Below are 25,623 nucleotides of genomic sequence, written 5' to 3' on the forward strand. Positions count from 1 at the left end.
ATTCGGATGGCACTGAGGTGATGTCTAGCAAGTTGGTGTGGTCATCCTACAATGCTGAAACTCGGCGTGGGTCACCCCATTAGCCTGTGAGATGGCGTCAGTAGCGGACCGATGTGCGAATAGGCCGAAGGCATCACAACGCGCCAAGATCCGGATGTCACCGTGGTGGTTTCATAGTTGAGAGGCACTTCATCTGCAGTGGGGCGCCGAGATCCGGATGGCACCGAGGTGATGTCTAGCAAGTTGCTGTACTGGTGTGGTCATCCTACAATGCTGAAACTCGGCGTGGGTCGCCCCATTAGCCTGTGAGATGGCGTCAGTAGCGGACCGATGTGCGAATAGGCCGAAGGCAGCACAACGCGCCAAGATCCGGATGTCACCGTGGTGGTTTCATAGTTGAGAGGCACTTCATCTGCAGTGGGGCGCCGAGATCCGGATGGCACCGAGGTGATGTCTAGCAAGTTGCTGTACTGGTGTGGTCATCCTACAATGCTGAAACTCGGCGTGGGTCGCCCCATTAGCCTGTGAGATGGCGTCAGTAGCGGACCGATGTGCGAATAGGCCGAAGGCAGCACAACGCGCCAAGATCCGGATGTCACCGTGGTGGTTTCATAGTTGAGAGGCACTTCATCTGCAGTGGGGCGCCGAGATCCGGATGGCACCGAGGTGATGTCTAGCAAGTTGCTGTACTTGTGTGGTCATCCTACAATGCTGAAACTCGGCGTGGGTCGCCCCATTAGCCTGTGAGATAGCAGTTCTTTGGATTTGGGCCTGGCTCGTCTGCTGTAGTGGGGCGCCCCTTTACCGTTTCAGTTGCCATTCAGCTGAGTTTCGGCTGCTCTTGATGCTACAGCGACAGGCGGCTGCAACAGGACTCTCAAAATGGCGGCCTGTTCTTTGGATTTGGGCCTGGTCCACTAAAATGGCCCTGGGACACCTTAGAACTCGGACGCTCGATTTTTTTTTCCTTTCCTGTACATGCAAAAAAAGGTAAATGCCCGGTACGTTACACGCTTCATCTGCCACGATGAACTCTCTAGAGGAACCGAAAAAAAATATAGTTGTGGTAACTATACCATGCATCGTCATATGGAGAGGTGGCACCAATTAATTATAGTGCTGCATAAAAGAGAGATTTGGAGGAGAACCCCTGACCTGCTAGTACATTCATCAAAGAAGTGGCACTGAGAGCTTCAGAGGCAAGGGAAACGGTCCCAAATATTTAGAAGAACTTTGGAAAGATTAAAATGACATGTTTAGATTGTGGCAAATTTATTTCATGTGGACATCTGAGTGTTACTCTAATAAATACAGCATATGAACATCATCATAGTCGATGGTTGGTAGAGACATTTTGACTATATCCTGGACCTGCCCGTCCTCGCCCAAAATGGCGCCAGAATAAATGGGACTCGTAACTCCTTGTTGTGTACTGGTTGCAGAACCTTGAAATCACGAGATACGTATGCAGTTTTGAAGCACATGGCGGGCGGGGACGAGAATTGATTGAATATTTCGACATCCCTATTGATATTAAGTTCTGATGTGTTATTGATTACTGTACTGTTGAAAGTTCGAATTAACGTCACCCATGGTACTTGCCCGCAAATGTATATCTAGATAATTTTATTGTAACTGGCCCTGTCGTATTTTAATTATAAAATGTACGTCCACCGATTCCGTAACTGTTAGACACCTTAGTTCTTGCAACCTAATGGCCCGCCCGTTACGTTCCTCTACAGTGTAAATGTCTATTCATCATATACGATTACAGTTTGCTCCGTGGCCGGCCCACGTGGTTATAGGCTCGTATTTGTATAATGAAATTTTCACAATAAAGGTTTTTAAAAGAAAACATGGTAGTAGTATATACATTGGTAAAGTTTTTAATAATAGTCACTGTTTTAGAATCATTAAAAGGCAAGTGAAATAAAGCAGACCAATTACATGAAGGGTAAAAGGTATAATACGAAGGAACGCAGTAAAGATAAATGGTCAAGGGCTGTTGTGTTTTCTATTCCTGCAACATAAAGTGATCGATAAGAATCTCATATTCAGGCGTATCGGCGACTAAGACAGCAGGTCGACCCTCTTTTGCTCAACGGCTCCGTCATGGGACGAAGAAACGCTCTTTTTCTCGAAAAAAGAATATATTTTACTTGCAGGACAGTTGTAAAATTTCCGGGAAAGTACATTAGCCTGGAACATTATAACATATATTTAAGAAAAAATAATGTTCGGAAGTAATGAAAAGCGTAATTTTTAGGTCATATGACCAAGCCTTTCATCAATACAATAAGAAAAGTAAAATGAACCAATGAAAAGTTTTATTAACAAGTCACATGACTTGTTATGCTTACGTTACGCGCTGCGCGCCCCGGATGACTTCCGGATGCGCTAACGCGGCGCGTCATATGACGCATTACGCGACAACGCAGGTACAGAATATAGTCAAAATGTCTCCACCAACCAGCGGTCGGAACACAACCCCTTTCAGCAGGCTAAATAGTTCTGTTAAATGACAACAGAAGGGACAGGCAACAAGAACCATCAGTCAAAGAGGGGAGGGCTAGTTCTTCTCTACCGGGTTACATTGGGGCGCTACCGGAACTGATCGAATTGGTAGTCTACAGTGTTTCTGGATGTTTCAGACTGAAGCTGGGGTTAGCATGAGAGCAGCACCATTTCGTAGCTCCGTCGTGGTCATTCCGCAACCAATCATGGCAGCCGTTCTTTATCGTTATTTTGGGCGGGGTGGGTGGCGGAGCAGAGCTGTTTTGCAGCCATCATTGTGTGGAGTTCAGTTCATCTCACTAGTTTTGTATTTGTCATGAGGGGTTGTTCCTAATGTTTCTATTTTAGCGAGGTCAAAAAGAGATCCCATTAGTGGCCTACTGATTTTGCTCGATTCCTTTTCTTTTTTTTTACACGATTTTTCGTTATCTGCAAAGACTAAACAGAGTATTGCGACTCTGTGTTTGTTTGTAAATAGAGAATGAACCAAAGAGAACTAATTCTAAAACAGTAAATACTTGGATAACAATGAATCAAATGGAGAGAGAAGCAGGCACGACGGATTACAATGGGGGCAAAGACCTGCGTTAACTACCTTTCACTATCTGCAAAGAGAGAGTACTCCTAATAGAAATGAGGGGGGGGGGCACCATTCAAAGCAGATCAGTGTGCATAAACACGAAAATGTTTTCACTTACCACGTACTTGACATTCGACAGCTTATGATATTTGCTATTAAAAAACCATTGAAATTCACTGAAAAAACCATAGGTTATAGACCATATATAGTTAGGAATTAGCATTTACAAAACCTTGAAAATTCACTGAAAAAACCATAGGTTATAGACCATATATAGTTAGGAATTAGCATTTAAAAAACCTTATTTTACTCACACAAAACCATTGAAATTCCATATATAGTTAGTTGCACTAACTATATATCGCGCACCTGCAATCCACTGCTGATGATGTCACATATTACATCATTCATGACATGGTCAGTGACATCACTGATGACATCACTGATGACATCTCAAATGACATCACTGATGACATCACTGATGACATCTCAAATGACATCACTGATGACATGATGACACACCAATACCAGTTACTACATACGCACTCACTGATTCCTACGTCTACACACACATTCACTCATTCACCCATACAATCACTCATACATACAGTCACTTATTATTACAACACTATCATATGCACTCATACACCTATGCAGACAGTCACACACTGCCACTCATCCATGGAGTTACTCACACACCAAGTCAGTCCTGTAAAGAATCAATCACACTTCCATTTCTTCATCTATACAGTTAAACACAGAACACCATACTTCAGTGACATCACTGATGACATCACTAATGACATCTGAAATGACATCACTGATGACATCTCAAATGACATCACTGATGACATCATGACACACCAATACCAGTTACTACATACGCACTCACTGATTCGTACGTCTACACACACATTCATTCATTCACCTATACAATTACTCATACATACAGTCACTTATTATTAGAACACTATCATATGCACTCATACACCTAGTCAGTCCTGTAAAGAATCAATCACACTTCGATTTCCTCATTTATAGTTAAACACAGAACACCATACTTTTCACACATATACTAACACATACTTACTCTCTTATACAATCACTGATACAAGTACACATTGATATGCACAGAGTCACACACCTCCCAGCCAGCCACACACACACTCAGTCTTCCATACATCCAGTCATTCTTCAATATGTAAAACGTATTTAAACTTTACAAAAACACACAGACACTAGATGATGTCATCAGTGATGTCATCAGTGATGTCACTGACCATGTCATGAATGATGTAATATGTGACATCATCAGCAGTGGATTGCAGGTGCGCGATATATAGTTAGTGCAACTAACTATATATGGAATTTCAATGGTTGTGTGAGTAAAATAAGGTTTTTTAAATGCTAATTCCTAACTATATATGGTCTATAACCTATGGTTTTTTCAGTGAATATATATATATATTACCTACTGGCGGTCGCCAGTAGGTATATATAGTTAGGATTTTTTCTCTATGGGTTTTTTGAAAATTCTATGTCTAATAACTTTGGCGTTTGTGGACGGAATTGGCTGAAATTTTCAGGAAAATGGCACATTTTGTTTCTGAGCAGCCCTTGAAAATTTGGGGGGGGTTCGTCAAGGGGGGGCCGAGAAAAAAGGGGGGTCCCAAAACGTGTTTTTAACATTGAGTTTTCCATAGGGCGGTTGGCCTCACTTTTAGCCCGAACGGCTGAATGGATTTGCACGAAACTTGGCAAAATTGTAGGGACTGGTAGCCCGATGTGCCTTTTGTAGGTCTCAATATATGTGCTCCAGTGGATTTTGAGAAATTAACGTTTAAAAAAAGATATATATCTGTAACAGCGGACCGGGCAGCGTCCTAGGACGCGTACTTTTCGCGCAACGGAGCTTTGTGAAGCGAAGCTGATTGGTTCTCCGGCGTCTGTCAACATTCCAAACAGTCCGTAGCGGCCGCCATCTTGTCTCTCGGTAGGATCGAGAGACAAGAGGAGGCCAAAGCGAAGGGGCAAATGACCATAAGGGGGAATAGTAGATCCTCGCTGACCCCCTAGGTTTGATGTGGAGGTTTTAAAAGGGCCCCGCGGGGCAAAAAAAAATAATAATAATAATAATCGAACACCTGAATGGATTTGCACGAAACTTGGCAAAATATTAGGGACTGGTAGCCCGATGTGCCTTTGCTAGGTCTCAATATATGTGCTCCAGTGGATTTTGAGAAATTAACGTTCAAAAAAAGATATATATCTGTAACAGCGCTCCGCTTCGCGTACTTTTCGCGTTACGGAGCTTTGCGAAGCTGATTGGTTCTCCGGCGTCTGTCAACATTCCAAACAGTCCGTAGCGGCCGCCATCTTGTCTCTCGGTAGGATTGAGAGACAAGAGGAGGCCAAAGCGAAGGGGGAAATGACCATAAGGGGGCATAGTAGATCCTTCCTGACCTCTTAGGTTTGATGTACCATTTTGCCAAGTTTGGTGTAATTCCGTTCAGCCATTCAGGCTGTAGACGTATGTAAATGTCCTATGGAAAATTGCATGGGGAAAACACATTTGAAAGTGTTGAAATTTAGAACCAATTAAAATGTTACTTTGGTTTTGTATTTGTGTGTGATGAAAGTTAATTGGTTATGTATATATGTCAAATGAGAGGAAACCACAGCCATTTTGTGATACTACTGTCTGAGGTACATTTGTGAGGAATTTTTGGTGGTGAATTTCTGGTGTTTGATTTACACAGTACTAACACTTCTGCTACTTTTAAAAAGGTGAGTTGTTAATTTGTAAGGGGAACTATGTTGTACACTTGAAGATAATTTGAAAAATGTTTTCTGTTATTTATTTGCAGTCCTTCTGTTATACTAAATACTTGATGAAGTTAGTTTTATATTATGTATTACTAAAAACGATAAATGAAAGTGATTATTTTTTTCTGCAATTTACAGCAAGCAATTTCAAAATAAAATGGCTCACAATGAAGAGACCGTGGCAATTTCTTTTGAATTGTCCACTACATTGATTGAAATTGAGAGCACCAATAATGAAATATTGTCACAAGGAGGACATGACTTGTATGATTCCATTAGATTGATTGAAATGGACAGCACCAAGAATGAAATATTGTCACAAGGAGATGACTTGAATGATTCCACTACATTGATTGAAATTGAGAGCACCAATAATGAAATATTGTCACAAGGAGGAGATGGCTTGTATGATTCCATTAGATTGATTGAAATGGACAGGACCAATAATGAAATATTGTCACAAGGAGGAGATGACTTGAATGATTCCACTACATTGATTGAAATTGAGAGCACCAATAATGAAATATTGTCACGAGGAGATGACTTGAATGATTCCACTACATTGATTGAAATGGACAGCACCAATAATGAAATATTGTCAGAAGGAGGAGATGACTTGAATGATTTTTTTGATCAATCTCTTGATGGCGAATTTATCGAGTGTTTGGAGACCATAGAGTTACAAGAATCATCATTGCAGACTTTTAATGAGGAGATTCCAGATGAGATGATTGAAGAGGAAATTACTGATGAGGACATGTTACTAGTTGTTTCAAATTTAGAAAATTTTGAAGAATAAATTTATATTTAGAAATCAAAAATTGTTTGAGACATTATTTATTTTTATTTTTAATTTATGAGGTTGTAGCGAAGTGATTGTAGTATAAAATGAGACTTATAGTATAGAGTGCAACATTTTTATGTTACATGGTAAGTTTACTCATATTTACTTCCCTTCTGCCACTATATTATCTCCAATGTGTATTTGACATGTCTTCTTCATCTCCGGCCTCCTTTCTCTCACTGTGTGTCTCCGATGCATCTTATCGCTGGTATTTTGTGTAATTACAGAAGAGAGTAAAATAAAATAGTTCGGAACGTGAAAAGGGGGCAAAGTAGAGTACTCCTCACCCCCTAGGCCTTTTTAGGCGGTCCCAAAAGGATCAGTTTCTGCTTTCCTGAGAGATTATGGTATGAGTTCCATATACCACAATAACTTGCATTACAACATGCAAGATATCTATCTCCTATTACCAACTTTTGGAGATATTCGCGCTAAGCGCGAATATCTCCAAAAAGTAACACCTGCCCTGAGCAGTTCTTAGCCATGTTATCCAATGGGAGGTGGATAACATGGCTAAGAGTATTAGCTCGGTAATGCATGAATATCGCTGAGTTTTTAGCGATATTCATGCATTGCGGCCGTTTATTATCGCATTTGCGATAAACCTTGATAATAGTAAGGTTTATCTTCGATAATTTCTGACGATGCTTAGTGGTAAAAAATTGGTTGGTAAGCATCGTTAGCGATAAATATCGCTTAACTTTGGTAATATGCCCCAACGTCTGTTAACGTTCGATTCGAAGGAAATGAGGAAGTGTTGAAAAACATTGTCTGCGCCATCTTGCCTTTTTTGAAATGCCACACTTTTGTCGTGCACGGCAGCCATTTTAGATGTCTTGACCAGACCCACTCTCTGCACGCTGTCGATTCGTAGCATGGCTCCTCACCCTCGCAAGCATCTTCCCCAGGCACTGGTCACCCCCGCTCTCTGTCTTATGCATGGGCAATAAACCTCCCCCCATCTGCGCTGCTCTTCCCTGAGAATCACACTGTGCCCGCCCGACACCTCCCTTTCGCCCTATTCACTACCGCACCCTCTGACACTCCTCTTCCTCTGTGTCCGATTGTCCAGGCTATCAGCTAGCCCTGCAGATGTAGTTTATGGCCCCAGCTGTAAAGAATCACCCCTCTTCAAAGGAGTTATAGTAGATCAAGGCCCACACCCGATGAGATCCGTCACACCACACGTGTTCCTACTATCTGAAAACTATCCTGTATTGTGATTGGGGAGGGGACCGAGCCTGAAGCGGAAGATTCCAGGAATGACTCTTTGTACATCAAAGTTTTTACAATTATGTGTCACATAAAAAATATATAGCACTCCAACAAAGTAGTAGGAATATAAAACTTTAATAACATATAAATATATACAACAAAACAAAAACAGTAATAGATTTATTGAAATTGACAGCACCAATAATGAAATATTCTTGTCAGTAGCGGTCTGTTGTGCGAATAGTTCCAAGGCAGCAGAACGCGCTGAAATCTGGATGTCACGAAGGTGATGTCTAGCAAGTTGCCGCCCAGCAAATAACGGCGTGGGGCGCCGCGGGGGTGAGTGAGTCCAGTAGGCACCACAGCTATTCTTACCGGCATTGCAGAATTACTGCTGGGGACAATGCCTGTGCTGGAGCAGGGTCACAGCAGAAACAAAAAGGATTCTGTTGAAGATGTTGTTGGTTTTCAATTTGAAAACAGTTCTGGTGTCAACTGCTATGCTAATGTAGTGGTTAATGTTTTGTTTTCTCTAGAAAATGTAAAAGAGGGGGAGGCAGTCCAAAGTTCCGTTAAAAGGGCAAAGGAAAGGATCGGTGGTTTGAACTATCAGTCAAAAAGGGGAGGGGGTGCAACAATTTTTCCTACCGGGTCACACTGTGCTTTCACCGGAAGTGAGGTCTGCAGGATTCTAGTAATTCAAAGTGAGGCTGGCGCCGACGTCCCGCGGATACAGTTTCGTCACTCCACGGGTGATCATGGCAGTCATTCCCCATCGGGGGTGGGAGACTCCCGCGGCTCCTCTAGAATCTTCAAGGTCGTGGAGGACTACGGTGGTGGAGTCAACCAGTGACCGGGCCATTTCTTTATGCTGGGCCCGCTCTTGCCAGGTCGACCGCCATTTTGAGAGTTCGGTAGCTACTGGCGATCGCGGGGTCAAATGAACGGACGGGCTCCACCCTGCCGGGCGAGACGTTGCAGCATGGCCACAGTGGAAGAACTCTTTTCCGGGCGCCTGGACCGCTGAGGGTGCAGCTGGGAAGCCTACACTGGGGAGGCGGGAGAGGCCTGTTCGCACCGTCTCTCCCTCCCAGTGCACCCCACGGCGTCTCGCTTGAGATTTGTTATGGCCGGACCAGGCGATGAGGACGAGGGGGGGGTCGGAGGCATGTGCAAGACATCCCCCCCCAGTGTTGTCGCAGCCATTATAAAAGAAAGAAGTGTCCCGTCCGTCTTCGGGCCGGGCTTCCGGTGGATGTCGGCCGGACGCCCCTGGCTCTGGCCCCATGAACGGGTTTCTTGGTTTATCGGCTGCAGCCGGATTCCGTCGGCCTCGGCCCCCCGACCGTTGGTGGCCGGACCGGAAGAGCATGTGGCGGGACTACCTGCAACTCTCAAGGGCCACCGCGGCCGGACTGGGAGAGAGAGGGGAGGGTCGAGGAGACATTCCCCCCCCATGCAACTGTTCAGCGTTGTAAAGGCAATCCCCTGGCCGGGTCCCGCTGGTCTCGGCCTCTCCTCCGGCTACACCCTACGTTAGGATCTCCTGGCCGAGGCGTGGCAGCAGGACCTGCCTTATATGGGCTGCTCCCGGCTGGGCGTAGCCGGAACCCTGCCCCACCTTGGAAGTTTCCAGAGTGGGGGCGGATGTTCTACTGACTTGCATTTTCCCTAGTCTATCGATTTTTTTGGCGTGGCAGGCGGTGGGACAGCGAGGGGTGATTTGGTTTCTCTTACTGTTTTTCTGGTCTCTCACCACTGGCATATTTTAACGTTTTCTTGTTTCTAGGACATTAATAGGTTTTATCATTACGTTATGTTATCGTTTCTTTGTTCGTTGTTTAATAAAAGTTCATGTTCATCAGTGGCCTACTGATTTTCGTTTTCCTATTCTTTTCTTTCCAGGTTGTTTCATGCTAAAGTTTCTGTTAACAGGATACAGTGATCACTTCGTTATTATTGCATATGTCCTTTTCACTAGGGGTGCTCTCTGGTCGGGCCAGATGACGTATGTCTAGTAAATGGTCCGGGTGAAACAGGTGCATCAATCAGTGGGGATAGGCATGATAGATTACAACGGGGGAGAAAGGTCCGCATTACGTACCCTTTCACTACTTGCAAAGATTTTCCTACGTTTATTTGCAAACAGGGAATACCTCCAAAAAGAACTAATTCCCAAACAGTCAATGTTCGGACAATCAATCAATCAATGAGGAATGAAATAGGTACGACGTGTTAAAGGCTTGCGTTACCTACCCTTCACTATCTGCAAAGGGAGAGAGAATATTCCTATTCTTCCTCGTTTGCAGGTAGAGAAGATCCTTAAGAGAATTAACATCGAACAATTCAATGCTCGATTGAAACAATCAACAAGGGGTACTGTGAACACAAATGAACGCCGCTTATGTACATACGCATTGCTATTTTCAACAGGTTGTTCCTAATGTTTCTATTTTAGCGAGGTCAAAAAGAGATCCCATTAGTGGCCTACTGATTTTGCTCGATTCCTTTTGTTTTTTTACACGATTTTTCGCTATCTGCAAAGACTAAACAGAGTATTGCGACTCTGTGCTTGTTTGTAAATAGAGAATGAACCAAAGAGAACAATCAATCAAATGGAGAGAGAAGCAGGCACGACGGATTACAAAGGGGGAAAGGGCTGCGTTAACTACCCTTCACTATCTGCAAAGAGAGAGTACTCCTAATAGAAATGAGGGGTGGGGGGCAGCAATCAAAGCAGATCAGTGTGCATAAACACGAAAAAAAAAATTCTTACCACGTACTTGACATTCGACAGCTTATGATATTTGCTATTAAAAAACCATTGAAATTCACTGAAAAAACCATAGGTTATAGACCATATATAGTTAGGAATTAGCATTTACAAAACCTTGAAAATTCACTGAAAAAACCATAGGTTATAGACCATATATAGTTAGGAATTAGCATTTAAAAAACCTTATTTTACTCACACAAAACCATTGAAATTCCATATATAGTTAGTTGCACTAACTATATATTGCGCACCCGCAATCCACTGCTGATGATGTCACATATTACATCATTCATGACATGGTCAGTGACATCACTGATGACATCACTGATGACATCTCAAATGACATCACTGATGACATCTCATTTGACATCAATGACCACATCACTGATGATATCATTCATGTGACAATACAATGCATCTCCTCACATTTTAATATAACCTCTGTTTCACCCAGTGTTAAAAACAGAGTATAATTTTTGAAACCATTGACACACCAATACTAGTTACTACATACGTACTCACTGATTCCTACGTCTACACACACATTCACTCATTCACCCATACAATCATTCATACATACAATCACTCATGTTTACAACACAATCATATGCACTCATACACCTATACAGACACTCACACTCTGCCACTCATCCATGGAGTTACTCACACACCTAGTCAGTCCTGTAAAGAATCAATCACACTTCCATTTTCTACTCTATACAGTTAAACATAGAGCACCTTACGTTTTCAACCATATACTAACACATACTTACTCTCTTATACAATCATTGATACAAGTACACATTGATCTGTACAGAGTCACACACCTCCCATCCAGCCACACACACACTCAGTCTCCCATGCAAATACTTGGGCAATCAATCAATAACCCATATAGTTACTCATATAGCTACTGATCAACACATGCAGCAGTTTACAGAACAACAGACATAATGATGCACAAATTAAGACAGTTTAGTCACTAACCCATGCACTCAGTGAGACACATTTAATCACTCACTCATACATTCAGTCATGCACCTACTAAATCCTTCGTCCAGACACTTATACATCCACTCATTCTTCAATATGTAAGACATATTTTAACTTTACAGAAACATAGTCACTGGATGTTGTCATCAGTGATGTCACTGACCATGTCATGAATGATGTAATATGTGACATCATCAGCAGTGGATTGCGGGTGCGCAATATATAGTTAGTGCAACTAACTATATATGGAATTTCAATGGTTTTGTGTGAGTAAAATAAGGTTTTTTAAATGCTAATTCCTAACTATATATGGTCTATAACCTATGGTTTTTTCAGTGAATTTTCAAGGTTTTGTAAATGCTAATTCCTAACTATATATGGTCTATAACCTATGGTTTTTTCAGTGAATATATATATATATGGGCATGGCCATACCCCCACTGCCAAAACAGTTCCAGTCTGGGTATAAGGTTCCGTCCATGCTGTTTAATATACCACTCGATAACTTGGAAAATAACTTGTGGAGATGCGAAATGCTGCAAAGTTTTGAGCACCTTTTATCTGATTGCTTGTAAAAACCACTGTAAGGCAAGGTGCATGCTCCAGGCTTTGAATAGGCATCCGCTGAATGAAGTAGGAAGGATCTTTTGTCCTTGCCTTACCTAGGTCAGTCCAGTTTCAGGGTTGGTCTGTGGCCTGAGACGTTTGGTGACTGGCAAAGGGTATGACCAAGCTGCACACCTTAGAAATAAAGATGGGCTGCCTCCCTAATGCACATCCTGTGCCTTATTTATACTGGTATGCAAGTGCCGAGCAACAGCATCTGAGGCAAGACGTCATCTAGAACCGAATCCAGAAATACAGATTACAGTTCTCCTGTGGGTGCGCTTCCAAGTAACTGTGGCACACCTAAAGCAAATGCACGTTTGATCTGATTGGCTTCCTGCAACCGGTGAGCATTTTAAGAACCCAGGTACAAATGTAGATCTAGGCATAAACGGAGAGACTAGAGAGGTGCCAGTTGGACTACAGGACGACCTTTACATGGATCTCTTTTTGGGGAATGACTATAGACGCTAGGGTCCAGAAGAGGCTGTAATCATGACAGTGCATGCCACCACTGTCGTGTCCTCGTTGTGGGCACCACACAGGACAATGATCCACAGGACACAGGTTGGTATAATTACGTTTCTTTATTGTTATCTTAGTTGCAGCTGGTCGTATCCACGTCCGTCCCCTTGGTCGCCCTGGTCTGGTCTGCCCCCTTCCTGTCCCCTGACCGGATGTCGTGTCTGGTGACCTGGTCACCTCCCTCATGACCCACAGGGTCCTAGTGTCCTGTCCTCTGTCCCTGCTTGTCAGGTCGCCACATCTCCCCCTTTGTTATAAACAAAATATTCATGATGTTCCTTTCCTGACCATTTCCGCCCCTTCAGTCCTTGACTGCATTTGCTTGTTGTGGTGATGACGAAAGAGAGAGAGAGAGAGAGAGAGAGAGAGAGAGAGAGAGAGAGAGAGAGATGTTTTGTCCGTCTCGTCGACCCTTCTCCCCAGTCTCTGCTTCCTACTTTTTTCTACATACTTTCTTTGTTTCCTTGCTTTCTTTCTTTGATTGTCCATATCTGCCATCAGCTTTGTTCCTGCTTTTCTGTTGTCCTCCGTCTGCTCTCAGTGCGCCACACGCTCTTTTTCTTCGTCGTTGCTTTCCCCTTTTTGCCTTGTTTCTGTTCTTCCATGGTCCTCCTTCTGCTCCCTTTTTGTCAGTCTCTCGTCGTCTTTGTCGTTGTTCTCGGCCCTCTGTTTTGCTTCGCGTTCCTTTCTTTCTACCGCCGCCCTTTGTTGTATTTGTTCCTTCAATCACTCTTTTTTGTTCTCTTCCTCTTTTTTGTTCTCTTCCTCTTTCTTTGTTCCCTGAGTCTTCTCTTTGCTTGTTCTCAGCAGGTCTATTATTTTTGTTATATATCATCGTTATAAGGCCCATCGTTTTCGCTGTGCTGTTGCTCATCAGGCATGGCCCTGGGACATCGCCTTGTAGAACATGAATGTCTTCTCTTTTTATTGTGTCCTTGTATCTCAGTTCCTCTGTGAACTTTCCGCAGTTTGTTATTTCTTTCCTTGCCCCCCAGGTAAAAACCTTTACCTGGGACGCTCTCAGGGCCGGCTTTATTTCCATTCTCTCGTATTCCGATATACACATGACATTGCATGTTGCACCACTGTCCAGTATAAAGTCTGTTTCATGCGCTCCTACTCTTATCTTTGCTTCGTCCATCTTTCTTCTGGTGCTTCTGTCTGCTGGCTGTGTTGTCTCTCCTGTTTCTTCTTCCTCGCTCCGCTCGATGCGCACCTCCGACATGTGGTATAGTCTTTCCACTTTCACTTCTTCCTCTTCTTCGCCTGACCCTCGTGATGAACTTCTCCTTTCATTGTTGATGTATCTGACATGTCTTGCTGTCGATTCCTGTTGTCTTCCCGTTCTCCCCTTGTCGTCTCCTCTGAATTGTGCGCCTTGGCACATGCTGGCGTAGTGATTTCTTCCACCACATCTTCTGCATGTCTGGCCAAATGCTGGGCATGGACCTCGGTGTGGAAATTCCATTCCACACTTGTAGCATGTTCCTTCAGGTCGTCTCCTCTCTTTTTGTTCCCTCCGGTCATTCTTCCATCGGTCTGTGCGATATCTGTTTGTTGTAAAGTGTGCGTTTTCTACTTCAACGCTTTTCCCTCTTTCCATTTCTTTGGCATGTTCCGTTGCTCTCGCCTCTGCTCTTGCTAGGGACAGGATGTTCTCCAATGAGGTCGGTTCCTTTAGTATTCTTGCTCTGAATCCGGTGTCACGACAGCCCTCTATGATCCGTAGTCTTATTGCTTGCTCGTTATCAAATTTGTCAAACTCACAATGTGTTACCAACTTTCTTAGCCTTGTTGCGAAGTCGTCTAGTGTTTCGCCGACTTGTTGACAGGCAATGGTAAAAGTATATCATTCAAAATCAATGTTGCGCTGTGGGTCGAATTTGGCTGTTAGACATTTCTTTAGTTGGTCATATGTTTTTGTTTCCTCGGTAGGCAGTGTCACCAGGAGTTCTTCAACGTCATCCCCTGCTAGGTTCAACAGTAATCCTCGTTTCTTTCCATCTGCTACATCGGTATCATCTACATATCTTTCAAATCGTCTGATCCATTTCTCCCACCTTATTCCTGTTTGTGGCTCCGACAAGTTGAAAGGTAGTGGTGTCCTGTATTGCGCGCTGGGCTTTGGATCTGCCATTCTTTCCTTCTTCCTTTTATTTGTACTCTTTCTTTTCTTTCCTTTGTCTTCTCCTTTTCTTATTTTCTTTATTTTATTTTCTTGGCTTCTTTATTTTTATTTTATTTTTATTTTTTTTATTTTTCCTTTTCTTTATTTGGCCTCTTCTGGGCTTTCTTGGTCCTTTTTCTTTGTGTTATTTCTTCTGTCTTTTCTTTATTTGGCCTCTTCTGGGCTTCTTGGTCCTTTTTCCTTGTCTTTCTGCCTTCTGCCTTTTTGTTTTATATCTTTATGTCTCCTTGTTTTATTTCTTTGTCTTCTCCTTTTCTTATTTTCTTTATTTTCTTTTCTTTCCTTTTTCTTCTTATATATATTTCTGCCTTTATTTTCACTTTCAGTGCCCTTAATTCTTGTGTGCGCTTTCTTTAGTCTCTTTTTCACCTTTATTTCCTTTATTTCTCTTGTTTTCTATTTTTCGCGCTGTGCCTGACTCTTTAAAATGGCCGCCGCCGTTTCCTTCAATCTGATTGGCTCCTGCGCCTGCTCTTAAGCCGGTGTTCTCGCGAGGCTTCGCGTCCAATCAACGCGATGCCTGACTCCAAAATGGCCGCCGTCTTTTTCTTCGTGGTGATTGGTTCTCACGCCTGATTTGGAGATGGCCGCCGAGACTCTCGCGAGAGCTCGCGCCAATTCCCTTTTACTTCGCGCTTTCTGCTACACAGCGCTTACCGGAGTCAGCGGTCTTCGTCTCCCCATCAGTCGGGGTGGGCTCCCGCGTTGAAGGCACTTCCTCTTCTTTCCTCACGACGCGATCCAGGGTGGGCTCCTGAATCGAAATCTCGAATGGGCACACGTCGATCCCACCTTCGTCGCCAGTTGTCGTGTCCTCGTTGTGGGCACCACACAGGACAATGATCCACAGGACACAGGTTGGTATAATTACGTTTCTTTATTGTTATCTTAGTTGCAGCTGGTCATATCCACGTCCGTCCCCTTGGTCGCCTAGGCTGGTCTGCCCCCTTCCTGTCCCCTGACCGGATGTCGTGTCTGGTGACCTGGTCACCTCCCTCATGACCCACAGGGTCCTAGTGTCCTGTCCTCTGTCCCTGCTTGTCAGGTCGCCACAACCACCAGAGCAGATACAAGAAGTCTTAAAGGAAATAGCAGCCAATCTGTAGTTTGAAGAACATATAGGGTCTTTCTGAGGTTACATGAATCTTTGTAACATGCTGTTCATGTTACAGGTATGCATGATACAGGTATTTATTTATGTTTTAAATAAATTTGATCTTGCTTCGCGCCCACAATCCGCGATCCATGATGCTCCCCCCTCTTTGGTGACCAATTTAGGTCTTGGAAGGGGGTTGATCCACTTAACGTACAATTTCAAACAATGAATCTACTTTGAATATTTTATGTACTATTAAAAGAAAACGTCAGAGATACATTTCTGGACTATAAGCACATTCATCTGCAATAAGGACAGGGGCATATGGATTAATAACAACTTTATAACAGCTGGCAGTTTGCAAACAGAACAAGATACAGAGCCAGGCAAGGCCAGGCTCAAGCGTCTGACTACAGGGTCATAGGCAACAGTTTGATATGGCATTTAGTCAAGAAAAGGAGCAAGTAAAGTTGAGTCCTCATCAAGGCTTTCTTGTTTATCCTCCTCCATACATTCTTCCTAGGACTGTTTTTAAGATTAGTCGGTGATGATGTGATCTGCATCTCACAAGTTTGAATCTCAACAGGGCCCTATAAGTCTTTTATTCTTCCAAGGTCCATGAATTCAGTAGCATTACACTGGGTGACAGTAACACCAATTATTTATAGCGCTTAGAAGATGCAATGCTGCAGTATAAAGGCATGACATAAAAAATGCATTATTATCGTTTCAGAAAACTAGGTGTAAATTTAAAAATAAAATTGCTATAACATTTTACAGAAAAACAGTTAAAATGTCTGCTTTACACCTGCAAATTCATTTGTAAGCTGGCTGGAGATACATTTGCAGGTCACTGTAACATGTTGCCCTCCCAATGAAGCAATCAAAATGAATGTTATTACCTGTTTTAGAAGGCTTGAACCAATGATCAATAAACTGGATGTTTGACTTGTTGCTTGACCCTTCAACGATTAAATATGTCCTCTTATTGAAGTTTATTGTCAAATCTTGAAAGCGACAAGTAATGTGTCCTCCCCGGGCATCCTTTATATAGTGAGTGCAGCTTTCCGTTTTCTTATTCTGCCTGCTCGAGGTAAAGAGATTTAAGTAGGGAGATAGGATTGCCAGAAACATGATTTCTGTTGCTTCTAAGAAAATGTGGTATATACCTTAAAGAAAGGCGATACAGTGTGTCATCCGGGGCTTCGAGGCCTGCTCGAAAAGTGCAGTTCATTGATGACGTGTTGTAAGCCACACAAGATACATTTTCAGCTGCTGTTCCCTTCTTGCCTGAAAAGAGATGATGTTTTAGAACAGGGGTCTCTAACTTGTTCTGTAATAAGAGCTACTTTTGTTCAATGAGAATCGCCCTGAGCGTCTAATAATATGAAAGTTCTAATAGCCACCACTTCAGACAGTAGTACATTAGTGACCACCATATGCACGATTACGATCAGTGACCAACTTAGTGCATCAGGCACGGAGTAATGTAAAAAATAATACCAATAATATCTCCCCAATACCGCACAATTTATCATTCAAGTATCAAATGTTAATATATTGTGAAAATTCACAATTTTTTCTCCGAACAGCAAGATTATGATTTCTGAAATTACACACATTTTTGTCTCAGTCAACATGCTTTTATTCGAGAAATAAATATCATAAAAAGACACAGATACAATACAATACATATGTAAATAAAGTTCATTACACACTTCAGAATTTAAAATTTTCCTCAATTAAGGATTTTTAAAAATCTTCAGAAATCAGTTAACACATAAAATAATTTACCAATTCATTTATATAGTGCAAAATAAAATAGCCCTCAAGTGCCCTCGTAATCAAGCTAATGAACTAGGGGCACCTAACCTCTTCTTATTGATTCGCACTCCAGCTGCTAAAAAGCTAGCGACTTGAAAAGTGACACGATCACTACTCAGCCGTATCAAAAACAAGAGGGCAGGCCTGACCTGGATAAACCTCGCCTCCCTTAAAATTGGCAATAAGTACTTTTTCCTAATATCTGAGTAGTGCTCGCAGAACATAATAAAATGTAAAGTGTCTTGTGCGGAGAAATTGTCGCAGTTGCAGGGGACAGAATTATCAGGTGGGCCCCATTTTACAAAGGTACCCAAAGAAAAATAGATTAAATTAAAACGAAATCTGATTAACAAGTACCGGTGAAAGGGACGTGTTACTAGATTCAGATAGGGCTCAAGTCCCGGGGTACTAGCTAGAACATAGTTAGCTCTTACAGTAGGCTTTCTCATTTCTCTTTCCTCCCTCTCGAGTGAAAGGAGGTTTAACATAGCAATTTTTATCTGGTTTACGTCTTCTTTCTTTATAAGCTCAGGGGAGGAATAGAGCACCGATCGACCCAGTTTTAAAAGTGAGGATTTTATGTAAGCCAGCCATAGGATCTTGTTGGCTCTATCCAAGATAAGGCAATCTTTTAGGATCAAATGATTTAATGATAATTCCTGGTTTAACCAGGTCTTAAGCCAACAAGTCACTGGGGCAAGTTTCAGTGTATCAGTTACATACCCCAGCCCCAACTCCATATGGATAGAAAAAGTAGGGGTGGACTGTGGCACAGAAAGTAAAGATCTTAAAAATGTATTTTCGGCCATTTGAATTTGCTCCTGCGACGTGTAACCCTAAATAGCTGATCCGTAAGCAGAGATTGCTAGGCACTTAGATTTATACACCTTTAAGATTGCCTCCATAGGTCTGGCCCCCAGTCGTTTTGTAAAACCCATGAGGGCAGAGGTGGATCTTGCCAGAGCGTTCCTTTTATATTTCTGTTGGGGGCCCCAGGTCCCTCTTTCGTCAAAGAGGAGCCCTAAGTATGTAAAGATAGGCACCCTTTTTACCTCAGCTCCACGGCAGAAAAAGGTTTTCACCCTTTTCTTTCTACTGTAATCCCCCACAATCATCACCTGAGATTTTTTTGTATTAATTTTCAGGTTCAAAGACTCCATAAAATTGCCAAAAGAGTCCAATAATTTTTTCAAGCCCACCCCTGAGCGAGCCAGAAGGACGGCGTCATCCGCGTAAAGGAGAACCGGGATAACAGTTTCTCCGAAACGCGGGACGTCCAGGGATGCCTCCCTTAGAGCAGGCTCTAATGCGTTGATGTATAACTTAAATAGGAGAGGCGCCAATATACATCCCTGCCTAAGCCCCTTTTCTGATTTAAAATAGCTAGTACATCTCCCATCCTGGGTAACCCTAACAGAAGCTAAAAGTCCACAATGTAGATCAGCTAAAAATGTAACAAGTGGGGGGTCAATTCCTAAGTCCAGCAATATTTGCCACAGCTTTGACCTGTTGACCAGGTCGAAGGCTGTTGAGAGATCCATAAACCCCTAGGGTGCTTCTCTTAGATCTAAAGCCATATTGGGCATTTGAGAGGATCCCTCTGCCATCCATCCAATCTGTCAATTTAAACAAAATGACTCTTCCCATAATTTTGACTGCAGAGTCTAATAAGGAGGTAGGCCTATAACAGGAGGGATCTCCCCTTTGGCCCTTTTTAAAAACCGGAATGATGATAGATTTGGCCCATGAGGCGGGGAATAAGTTTAGACCTGAAGCATTAAAAACGTTTGTCAAAATCTTGGCCCAAAATTTAGGGGCACTCTTGTACAGATCGGCAGGTACCCCGTCGGGGCCCGGTGCCTTATTCTTCCTTGTCTCTTGGATAGCTCTTTCCACGTCCGCAACTTCGAATGCCATAGGGGCAACTACTTGTGGGAAAGAGATCGTCGTTACGGGGATCTCCTCATCATTGGACCCATAAATGCACCCAAAATGGGATAACCACCGATCATCAGGGATATTACATTCTAATGGTGAATTATCCTCACCTGAAAAGAACGGTTGATTTATGATCGACCAAAATTTCCCGCTATCCCTCAAGACCTCAGCTGATAGAAGTTTACCCCAAGCCTCTTCTTTAATCTGCTGCTTCCTGGCCTGTATAGCCTGTTTATAGGTTTTCCTTCAGCTTGATATCTGTTCCTTATTTCTAGGGTTTACTTTCAGGGCGTTAAGGAGGACAGAATGTGCCTTGGCGCAGCTACTATCAAACCATCTTTTAATATTAGGTCTGGTAGGTCTCGCTGTGGTGGTCAGATTGATGTTTATTTGTTTGCAGATGACATCAAAGGCCCCCACAATTCTTATACTAGAAGCCATGGTATCTAAACAAATGGCGATCGGCGATCTCAGTGTCTATCTTCGACAGAAGTTCCAGCAAGAAGCTTTCTGGGACCACCCTCGTCCATTTTATTCTTCTACCTTGGTCTTTTAATGTCATATCATTGACCCCCTGAACCTGAGAGTCATTAAACCCCAGAAGATCACCTGATGCCAGCTCTAAAAGCACTGGGTTATGATCACTATAGACCGAAACCCCAACCTTGTATGATAAAACCTTGGATAAAACTAGGACTGACAGAAATATGTAGTCTATAACAGTGCCTGCGTTTCTACCTTTGAATGTTGGGGCCCTTGGTCCTCCTTCGACACACCCAGATTCATAAAGATTCATGGAGGCCAAGAGATTCTCAAGGGCCTCCCCTTGCTTAGTGTGTTCAAAATGTGTGAGGACCGCGAATGGAGGATCTTCCAATTCATCCATTAAACATTGTTGACCACAGGGATGAATATTAAAATCCCCCATAAGGATCATTTCAAACGTATTGTGATTAGCCCTATATGATTGACAAAAGTCCTCTAAACAATCTAAATATTGATTTGGGGAAACTTTCTAAATTGGGTTATAAAAATTAAAAAATACCAAATTAGGCAATTGTGGCACTGCCAGCTCTACTATCAGGCAGTTATGGGAGCCTGACTCAAGCTGTCTTAGGGTACCCTTCAACTTAAGTGTAAAGAAGAGTGCTAAGCCACCCTTAGGTCTACCCGCCATGCTCAGTTTAGCAGGAATATAAAAGTGGGTATACCCATCTAACGAAAAACTGTTTATTGTGTCCCACGTTTCCTGGAGAGCGATTATATGAAAAGATTTTAACTCTCCCAGCCAGTTCTCATCCCTGCTTTTTGACCTTATTCCCGCAGTGTTCCAACTTATTATTCGGCAGAGGGGAACTTGTGACTGGGCACCTACATCCGCACAAAATGAAGTGCCCAGTCAGTCGATCTCCTCCAATTGAGACAGGGGGGGAAATCGATTAGTCAAGGTTAGGCCCATCTCCTGTGGAATATCGCTCCCCATATTACTATTCACGGTCATTATAGGCACCCGTGATAGGGGGGCATCCGTTTGAGAAAAGGCGGGGATTTCACCTGTCAGTAAGGCGGGATCCCTTGTCTGAACTCGAGAAGGAATGGAGATAGATCTAGTACTTCTCTGCAAAGCAGGTGGGGGGTAGAAATAGCCTAATGGCAAAGATCTAATCCCTGTATTAGGCAGCTCAGAGCCATCCCAGAACAGACAGTCTGCTACATCCCGTTTGTTAACATTTACCACTATGCAGTCTCCTGCAATGGCCTTTGGACGATGGCCAACCAGCCTACCCTCTGACCATACTGATATGAGTGGATATATCACATGACCCACTTGCATTATGGGAGCACCATTTCTGAGATTTTATTAGGAGCTCCTGGGTGGTCTCTCTACAACTTGTGTCTAGCGGGGGCACTCCTGTTAAAACAGCTACTAAAGGGACTGCTTCAGGGGGAAGGTGCAGTGTAAACTCACTGGGTATCATAGATTGTATATTTGAGTTCTGGCAACTTTCAGATAACTTTATCTCTTTAGCCTTAGTATTATTATCTGCTTTAGGGAATTGGGTCGAAGATATTCCCAGTGAATTCACATTTCCCCTTACTGTTACCAAACTAGATTTAACCTGGGAAATACATGACCTGGCATTTAGAGGACAACCAACCTGCCTTACTGTAGTTACATTGGGTACTGTCTGAGTATGCATTGCTACAACTTGTTGTTCTCGAGACTCTTTAATAAAAGAGTCAATAGCATCACATCTCTTCATAAGTCCTGAAACACAAGTATTGAGCGTGTCCACATTGTCTTTGGTGATTCCCACTAGGACAGGTTCAATATGCGTGGAAAACATTTCTTCTAACAGGCCATTTATTTTGTTTAAAACGATTTCTTCAAAGGGGCTAGGCGTGATGGTGGTATTATTTGCCTTTCTGGTGCATTTCTTTGTACTGTGTCTCCCCTTAGGCTGATGGGCCTTTGGACCAGATTGCTCTTCTACATGAGACGAGGGGACCGTGCTGCCCTCGCTAGGACCCTCCACAGGGATATCTGCTGGGTTACCCAAACTAAGATGTTCATTTGGTAGTGCCGGGGGCTCAGGGTAAGTTCATGCGTGGACTTTTCAGCACAAGATGGCCCAGGTTCCAAAGTACCTGAGGGATTCAAACCCAGTTCTCTTTCGGCGCTTGCAATTTCTTTACTAATAACTCCCACAGCTGTAGTTAAGCAAGAAATTATTGAGTCCGATTTCCGTGGAGCTTTCGCCTTTTGTTCCCCTTGACCCCCTACATTTAGATGTTTTCTCCTACCCATCTGAAGGCGTTAGTGGTGTGGCCCGTCCCGTCCTCCTCTGGCCTCTGACAGCCACAGACGGACCCGCCCTTGTCCCAGGCTTCTCCCGGCGCAACCCGCGCAAGTTCCGAGAAGCGGGAGGGGTTCCGGTGTTTAATGGCGCCTCCAGGCGCAGGCAGTGACGTCCCGTGTGCGCCTCTGTCCCTGGGGCACCTGGGAACTGTAGTCCCTTGCTGTGGTGATGGTCTGGCCGTTGCCCTCACGGCGCTATGGAAAGAGCACGTGGTCTCAATGTGAACTGAGCCGTTGCCCTCACGTCGTGTGTGACTCTGCGTGCAGTCCAAAAATGCCCCCCAGGGAGTGCTCGGCGCTCCGGTGTTTAATGGTGCCTCAGGGCGCAGGCAGTGACGTCCCGGGTGCGCCTCCGTCTCTGGGGCACCTGGGAACTGTAGTCCCTTGCTGTGGTGATGGTCCGGCCGTTGCCCTCACGGCGCTATGGAAAGAGCAGGTGAGCAGGTGGTCTCAATGTGAACTGAGCCGAAGCTCTCACGGCGCGTGTGACTCTGCGTGCAGTCCAAAAATGCCCCCCAGAGAGCGCTTGGCGCTCCGGGGTTTAATGGCGCCTCCTGGCGCAGGCAGTGACGCCCCAGGTGCGCCTCCGTCCCTGGGGCACCTGGTTACTGTAGTCCCTTGCTGTGGTGATGGTCCGGCCGTTGCCCTCACGGCGCTATGGAAAGAGCAGGTGAGCAGGTGGTCTCAATGTGAACTGAGCCGTTGCCCTTACGGCGCGTGTGACTCTGCGTGCAGTCTGAAAATGCCCTACATTTTTGTCTCAAATACACACTTTTCAATGTTGGTATATATAATGGTAGCTGCTACTTGGCGGGGGTGAAAAACAAATCACTTACCAGCAGGCCGGCCGCCACCTCTCGGTCCTCTTCGGTCGACTCCAGAAGCAGGAAGCACACAGGCTCCCAGACGACCAGGGGCGGCCTTAGGCATGTGCAAGCTGTGCACCTGCACAGGGCCACCAAACCCCAGGGGCCACCACGTCAATATATATCCTTAATATAAGAATCCTCTGAGGATGGATACATATTCACTGGCCTCCACGCTCCGCCTGGACCCCCTCTTCCAGGGCCCCCTACCTACGCTCCCTGCCCAGGACCGCCATGAGCCTAGAGCCGCCCCTGAGATGACCCTAGCCAATCATGACTCTGCTGTCACAAGAATGACAGCAGTGGCATGATTAGTTTGAGCGTCATGCTTCGACGCTCAGACAAGGACGGGGAGCCTGTGGATGTTCTCCACCCAGGCTGAGCAATACAGCCAGTTGGAGAATATGCCAATTTGATTTAACATGTCCCACCCCCGCACAGCAGACACGCGCAGCGGGCGCACCGCCGGTGCGCCAAAGGCAAGCCCGTCTGTGCCCGTCCGCGCCATGATGGTGACTTCTGTTACAACAGGGAGCAGCTTTTGGGGTTTAGAGGCGAGAGGAGGAATATGTGCATGCATATTATGTCTATGGAAAAGGAAAATAATTGTTGCCCTGTCTGTGATTTTAGCTTTAAGCTTCCTGATCCTTTCCCCTCAGAAGTTGGAAAAGGCAAATCCTTATCTCTGCTACTTCTTAACTGTCCATCCCTTCCTAAGCATGCAAGCGAAATCTATTTATTGTTAGAAGAGAGGAGCCCTGATGCTCTCTTACAGAAACATGGACCAGCATGGCCTCTGATGCTGACGTAGTCCAGGCTCTCCTGCCTAACTACACCATTTTCAGATAAGATCGTGATAGTGGCCGGGGTGGAGGAATTGCCATTTTATATAAAAATACCTATAGTTGTAGATCGACTAGATATTTTTTATCGGACTGTGAGAGCTTCTCTTTTGGTATTAGCTTCTCTCTCACCTGTACTTTTTAAGGAATTCTTTCATATCGCCCACCGGGAGCATTTGGCAACTTCTGTAATGATCTCCCAGATACCGCCAAAAATGGGGCTAGCCTTGCTCCCAATTTTTCGATCTTGGGTGATTTTAATATTCACTTTGATGAACCCAACATCTCCCCTTCACAAGACCTTATGGCAGGCCATGAAGCCTTTGAACTGAAACAAATTGTGACTGGCCCAACCCACAAATTAGTGCATTTGCTTGATCCTCTTTTTACTAATCTCGACAACATCACCTTGGCTGAGACCATCATAGTACCCTGGTCGGGACCATTATTTACTATCTTTTGTCTGGACCCCTCGAGATCTGTCACAACCATCGATCAGGACAAAAAAGCTTGGTCGTACCTGGTCCTAACTCCCAGTTGAAAGATGGGCAACTAATCTCGAAAACTCCACCCCTGTACTTTGCCCAAATCCTACGATGGCGAATGATAATTATAACAGTTGGTTGGAGTCTTCTTTGGACTTCGCTCTCCCTAAGAAAGAATTTTGCCATCGAGTTGGCTCTAACAAAAAAGCGTGGTATTCCCACAAACTCAGACTGCTTGAACAATCATGCAAGCAGTCTGAAAGGAAATGGAGGAAAGACTTTTCTGATGCCAGCAAGTGCAATTATAGAGCAGCACTTAGGCTCTATAAAAATGAAATAAAAGCTGCTCAAACAAGCTACTATCATGAAAACATTGCCTCTGCATCCAACTCCCATAGGGAAATTTTTTACATTTTTAAATCCCTGATCACTTCTCCCGGTCCTCATAGTGAACCGGTGAATGCCCAAAAACGATGCGATGAAATAGCACATTTTTTCGCCACAAAAGTTTTTAACATCTATTCACTGATCCAACAAAATGATCCAGATGTACCATTACCTTTACCCTGTCAACGAGCTAGGTTGGAGGAATTTGCTCCGCTCACACTACCCAACCTGCAGAAACTTCTGAGGGAACTTAAATCG

General features: G+C 44.0%; 1 protein-coding gene across 1 annotated transcript in view; it reads right to left on the reverse strand.

The window, feature by feature from the left end:
* Positions 1–25,623, reverse strand: part of LOC144773203 (granulocyte-macrophage colony-stimulating factor receptor subunit alpha-like) — a 408,548-nt gene that overhangs the window by 132,736 nt on the left and 250,189 nt on the right. Inside the window, exons 5-6 of the mRNA XM_078658092.1 lie at positions 17,333–17,453; positions 17,066–17,247 (exon numbers count right to left, since the gene is read on the reverse strand). Coding sequence (XP_078514218.1) covers positions 17,066–17,247; positions 17,333–17,453 — 303 coding nt within the window. The remainder of the gene's footprint in view (positions 1–17,065; positions 17,248–17,332; positions 17,454–25,623) is intronic.

The sequence above is a fragment of the Lissotriton helveticus genome, chromosome 8 (assembly GCF_964261635.1).
Source record: "Lissotriton helveticus chromosome 8, aLisHel1.1, whole genome shotgun sequence".
Classification (NCBI taxonomy): domain Eukaryota; kingdom Metazoa; phylum Chordata; class Amphibia; order Caudata; family Salamandridae; genus Lissotriton; species Lissotriton helveticus.